The 6,497-nt window shown below is 35.9% G+C and overlaps 1 protein-coding gene across 3 annotated transcripts in view; it reads left to right on the forward strand.

Annotated features, from left to right (window-relative positions):
* The window catches only part of arfgef1 (ADP-ribosylation factor guanine nucleotide-exchange factor 1 (brefeldin A-inhibited)), a 59,424-nt gene extending 54,518 nt beyond the window's left edge, over window positions 1–4,906 (forward strand). For all 3 annotated transcript variants that reach the window (XM_079862569.1, XM_079862567.1, XM_079862568.1), the window contains 4 exons: window positions 661–829; window positions 1,077–1,215; window positions 2,935–3,052; window positions 4,235–4,906. In XM_079862569.1, the coding sequence (XP_079718695.1) occupies window positions 661–829; window positions 1,077–1,215; window positions 2,935–3,052; window positions 4,235–4,399 (591 nt within the window). In that variant the 3' untranslated portion in view covers window positions 4,400–4,906. The remainder of the gene's footprint in view (window positions 1–660; window positions 830–1,076; window positions 1,216–2,934; window positions 3,053–4,234) is intronic.
* The last annotated feature ends 1,591 nt before the right edge of the window (window positions 4,907–6,497 follow it).

Here is a 6,497-nt window from a genome sequence, read left to right on the forward strand (position 1 = left end):
ACTTACATTTTAGTCTAGGACTAGTCTTAAGCCCTGTCTGTGAAACCAGGGGATAGTCTAGTATAGTATTTATTCATATTTAGAATTTTTGTTTTATTTTTCTATTTTCAGTTTTTTTAATAATTGTATTTTTTAAGTTTTAGTAATTTATGTGCTTTTGCCATTTTTTAAATATATATTCTATGCAGCCATCATTTATATTTATTTTTTCATTTTTAGTTTGTCATTTTAGTACTTCTACTTTTCAGTTATTTGCCAAAGCAACATTTCTAATTTTCATTTATAGTGTTTAAAAAGTTCCAGCTCTACTTTAATGACCAAAAACATTTTTAATAGTTTTAGTTAACAATACTAACACTGGCCCATGAGCACAGCTAATTAAAAAAATATATGTATGTATGTGAGATATGATCTAGAAAAAAATTGTGCAAAATTTTTACTTTATTATCAGAAAAGTTCTGGGGGGAAAAAGTGGAAATAAAAATAATTAAGTATTATTTTATTAATGATAAAAGAATAATGGTTTGAAAACCCCTATGCAAGGCCACAACTGTTCATTGACTTGAACTTATCTGATTTATGGAGATTTTGTCTTCTGTACATGATGTGTATGAAGTTCTGGTCAGTTCTACAGTCTAAATGAAGTGTGTTTTCCTGCAGAGAGATGCTTTGGATGCCGATGTACATGTAGATACTCAGGACCAGGGAATGTATCGCTACCTGACCTCAGAACAGCTCTTTAAACTGCTCGACTGTCTGCTGGAGTCTCATCGCTTTGCCAAGGCCTTTAACTCCAATAATGAACAGAGAACAGCACTGTGGAAGGCTGGTCAGTACTACTTATTTCCTTGTTGTTAGAATCTTGAGATGCAATAAATATATCCATTGTTATGAGTTGATTTCTCTACATCTACAAAAGCCGCCACATCGCTTACAGGCCACGTCGTATCAAGTCCTCCGTTATCAGATAGAGCTACCCGTGTGGCCTAATGGAAAGTCTTTGTCACGTCTGGCTTGATTTCTTCTCCCGTCCCACATTAAAAGAGCTCATTGTGTCTCCGTGTGTGTGTGATCAGGTTTCAAAGGGAAGTCGAAGCCCAATCTGCTGAAACAGGAGACCAGCAGCCTGGCGTGTGGCTTGCGTATCCTCTTCCGCATGTACATGGACGAGAGCAGGCAGGACGCCTGGGAGGAGGTGCAGAGGAGACTGCTCAAGTAAGACATCACTGTCACGATCATGACTGGAACCGCTGTGCTCTCAGGCCCTGTGGCCATGGAAATATTATTCGACTAATTATATGCTCATAGCTTCAACTGTCTTTTTTACACGGTACAGTTCACATCTTCCCGGTCTCTATTTTAGCTTAGGGATGGCTTTTGATATTTTAATAATAGACTGCCACTTTAACAGAGATGTTGAAATGTTTTCAGTGTGTGTATCAGTTCCTTTGTTCTTTTTGAACATTTTCATCACAAAACCGTGATAATATTGATAATCGTGAAAATTTTGGTTACTGTAATCGTGATATGAAATTGTCATACTGTTTCATCTCTAATGAAATGCAACCATTAGTGAAACAAGATATTCAAGACTATTCCAATACAAGTAGAATTTTTTTTAAAGATAATATCCAATAGGATCCTACTGTATAAACTGAAAGGCTTGATATTATCCAGAGATTGTCCTGCATGAACCCACCCTTGATCAACCCCTTAAGACTTTAAAGGTGCAGTAATTGATTTCTGAAAAACGCTGTTGTTAGTGGATTGGACCGAGCACCACAACAAACGTGTAGCCAATCAGAAATTTAAAAAAGACTGTAGAAAGAGAGATGGCTGAGAGACATTACAATCTCACTGGAAAAAGAAGGGTTATGATCTGGCAAGAGCTTTAGGACCCGCGTTAATATTAGAAAAGCTTTCCAGCGCTGGAGAGACCTAAGCGGATAAACAGATGTCGAGATTGAGTTGTTTCTGTTTCATGATTTTGAGAGTGTGCTGCTGGTGACTAACAATGAACTCTTGCTTATATAAACGTGCACTGCATGTTCATTTTTTTTTGTGCATCCTTGTCGTTCGTTTGTCATCTTTGCTTTATTTTTCTCGAAGCATTATTTTGCTTTGCTTCTGCTATGATAAAAGAGACACTCTTGCGTCGCGTGTTCGTGCATTTTGGGGGCGGAGCAATGGAAGGGAGGGGTGTGTTTGTTTGGGTTGATATCAAATATCAACAATCTTCAACAACGATTTTGAGAAATCACTTACTGCACCTTTAATTGTTGAGTCCTCCAATGTTCAATCTAAAATGAATCTAAAAACACTTGGAGTTCAGAAGGTCAGTGCATTAAAAGCTAATTTGTTCATTTTTATGATGGACAAAGGTCATTCTGCCTTATATTCCCTGAAGTGAGTGTGTGGGATGGCTTCATTGAATTGGTATTGGTTCTCTGGCTTGAATCCAGCAGAGAGAAACCATTTCATGCACCATTAGGGCAGTGTTTTGTTAGATTAGTTGGGTAAGAAACATTAGTGGTAGCAAATTAAGTTTCACTGAGCTCTAATTTGACTCTAAGTCTCAGACCTGTGTCCTTCCATTCAGCATGACTCTCAGACTACACTGCTAATAGGGTTCAGTCATGAGAAAGAGGACAGGTCAGACTCTGACTTCTATGTCTGCAGGAAGACTCTAATCATTCACGGTGTTCACCGAACCCAGCGGCCCAGTGAGAGAGCGTGAAGACACGCTTAACCAGGCCAAAGGGGATTTAGGTGAGATTAGGTCATGATGACTGAAGGAAGCTGCAGGGCTGATGAGGGGTTATATAAGACAATGAAGGGGAGGAGCCTATCAGAGGTCACCAAGCCTACATTCAAGACGGTTTTGGTTTATGTGGAATATTTCTTTATTTATAAATCTCTCTTTGTGTTCGTCAGCGTGTGCAGTGACGCTGTGGCTTACTTCCTGACGCTGACGTCTGAGAGCCACCGTGAGGCCTGGACTAACCTACTGCTGCTCTTCCTTACCAAAGTGCTCAAGATCAGCGACGACAGGGTGAGTGTCGGATTCACAGAATCCTGCAGTCCAGCTTTTCCCAACTGGGGGTTCACGATCCTCTAGTGGGGCATGATGGAACTGCAGTCCATGATATTTAAAATGATAATGTATACATTTTTAAAACAAATGCAACATTTAAACTTTTATATTTTAACATGAATAATTCCGGTCCTAGTTTCTGGTCAATAGAGCATTCAAGTATACTTAATAGCATTAAATAGAAAGTTTTAGTTACAGTTTTAAATATTAGTGATGTTGTTACAGTGTAATTACACAAATAAGTAGTGAGTGATATTAATTAACTACATGTATTTACTATAGGCTTAGGATTTGGTTTAGAGTTAGCTTTTTGTAATTATGCATAATTTACTATAAATCACTATAGTAAAGTACATGTTACGTGTAAATAAAATAAAGTGTTACCAAAGTTTTTAATAAATATTGTGATTTTTATTTATATAAGCTAAAAAAAAAAAAAATTTGTAAGGTTCAGTAAGATTTTTTTAAAGAAATTAATACTTTTATTCAGCAAGGGGCTCATTAAATTGATCAAATATGACAGTTAAGACTTATGTTACAAAAAAAATTATATTTAAAAAAAAAATGCTGTTCTTTTGAACTTTCTATTCTGAAAAAAATATTAATGTTTCCACAAAAATGTTAAGCAGCAATGTTGATAAGCAATATTTTTTTTGAGCCTCAAATCCGCATATTAGAATGATTTCTGAGGGATCATGTGACACCGAAGACTGGAGTAATTATGCTGGAAATTCAGCTTTGACATCACAGGAATAAATCACATTTTAAAATATATTAAAATACAAAACAGTTATTTTAAATAATTGTAATATTATTTCACAATATTGCTGTTTTTTACTGTATTTTTGATTAAATAAATGCAGCCTTGGTGAGCAGAAGAAACCTACCAACTTATTTCAATTATTTTAGTGAATATAAAATGGTAGTCCATATAGCAGGAGCTGGATCTGGTTTAAATCCTAAATCAAACTAATTCATATCATTAATGTTCAGTCATTTTTAATCTCGCTCAATTAGAGTACTAATGTCAATACAGCAGGTTTGTGTTGATATATAACCAGTTATAAGAGAACACCTGGCGCTAATCATCAACGATTAAGAAAAAGTCATGTAATTAAAGTATTCTTGTTCTCTTTTCAGTTCAAGGCCCACGTGTCCCGATACTACCCTCTGCTTTGTGAGATCATGCAGTTCGACCTGATCCCGGAGCTGAGGGCCGTCCTGCGCAAGTTCTTCCTGCGCATCGGATTGGTGTTCCAGATCACCCAGAGTTTGGAAACAGATCAGCCTCCCAACGACGCCTAGAAGCAGCAGCAGTGCCTGTCCCTGAACGCCACAGACGTCTGAAACACTGCAGGACACGATCAGCTGATCTCCTCTAACCAATGAAAAGATGGACAATGTCAGATACGATGGTACTAAAATCAACCCCCCGCCTACCCTTTCAGGATCTGCTCTGGACAAACAGCCAATAGCAGAACAGGAACAGTCTCCCACCCACCGGACAAATGACCAGGCCTTGTACAATAGGATCAAATTATTTAGAACATCATGAAGATGCTGAATATCACTACTACTATATAAATTGCTTGACCTTTGAGATCCTCAAAAGGTCCAGATATATTTCAAAACAGTGTCTTGGCATTATATTAAAAGCTGTTCGAAGAATGACGGAAGGGTTGCATATCAAGCAATGTGATGTGATGTTTCTCAAGTAATTCAGATTTTTTTTTCTTTTTTTTTTTTGTTTTGTTGCATTTGCACCGCTAATGGCTAACATTAGCATAAATAACTCCGAAGAAACTAGTTGTACAGAATTCCAGCTTTGTAATATAATCTCACAACACTAGATTTTGTTTTCTGTATCTTTTGTTTGTTCGTTGGTTTGTTTCTCGGAAATTTTGCTGCACTTGTTTTCTTGATCAAAATGCACTGGAGATTTTTACTTTTGTGATAAATTATTGAACTATGCCATCTTTCCCTCCATAACTGTCCAGCTAGAGATTTCTAATACGATACAAAATGATTAGTTCGATTTACTCCATTTTATATACGCTGACACTTTTTTAATTAAACACAGAGGGCAACTGAGATCCTTTAAAAGGAAAAAAACTGGAACTTGAAAATTGAGGGTGACTTACGTGTGAGCTGCATCTGAATCACTGGTTTGTATCCCTATTTGAAGTTTGGCTTCACTCTACGTGTACAAATTTTTAAAAAAGTTAATATATTTAAAATCTTCTCTTCGGTTTTGGGGGTGGGATGTATTGTATAGAAATTAATGATAGCTGCGCTTTAAAACTGTTGATGGAATAAGGATCTGAAGCATTCCTGACTAGTGGGGGTAAACTGTAATGGTACAGCCCTGTAAAGTTTTCTATATGGAATAAAATGATCTGTACAACTCTATACGACACTGGTCTTCATCACGCATTCTAATCGGGTCATAGGTCAAGAAAGATTTGGAACTTGGTGCATTTGCCTTGATGAATTTGGAATAATTTTAGGGCAGGTTTTTTTTTTTTTTTTTTTTTTACCTTTACAGACCCACCAGGGACTACCAATATAAAAAGCCAGAGCTTTTCATAAAATTTAAATTGAGTTCTATTCACTGAATGAAATAATCTCCGGGTTTTTTTTTTTTTTTTTAAGTAAATATACACATTATCATTCAAAATACGTCACCGTAAGATTTTTTTTTTTTTTTAAAGAAAAAAAGAAAAAAATTGCTATTCAGGATCAAAACGCATTGTTGAAAACAACCTTTTTCTACATTGATGAAATGTTTCTTGAGTAATGATGCTGAAAATGGTTTACCATCACAGTTGTAAATTACATTTTAAAATATATTAAAATAGAGAATAGTTGTGTAATAGAATATTGATCGAATAAATGCAGCATTGGTGAGAATAAGACTTTAAAAAAATAATTTTAAATCTTACCAAACTTTTTAACGGTATTGTGTTCAAAGTATTTTTAAAGTAAATATTTATACGATTAAACAATGTGCTTTCCTAGAGAAATCCACGGACATTGAATGACTTCCCTAAAGTAACGTCAGGGCAAGTGTTGTTCACTAACTCTTTTATTGACGTCTTTCTGCGGTTGAAACACTAACTGAGCGTTTATAAGAGATATATTTAATTTTGGCAAGTTGTACAGTTTCTCTCACCATTCCATTTCGAGCTAAAATTAGTGATGAAAAGAAAGATGATCGGTTCGCGCTCGCTTTACTTGCAGAACTAAAGCGGTTACAGAGATGTCACATTAAAGAGCGATATTTACGGTTTGAATTTGCCATTTTGAAAGCGAGGTGTAGGCTACTATCACAAATAAATTAAATTGTGATCTTTTTGCTATAATCTCATTTCTCCACGAACTACGCATTGTGAGCCGTTTGAAA

Source organism: Squalius cephalus (genome assembly GCF_949319135.1).
Source record: "Squalius cephalus genome assembly, chromosome: 25".
Taxonomy (NCBI): domain Eukaryota; kingdom Metazoa; phylum Chordata; class Actinopteri; order Cypriniformes; family Leuciscidae; genus Squalius; species Squalius cephalus.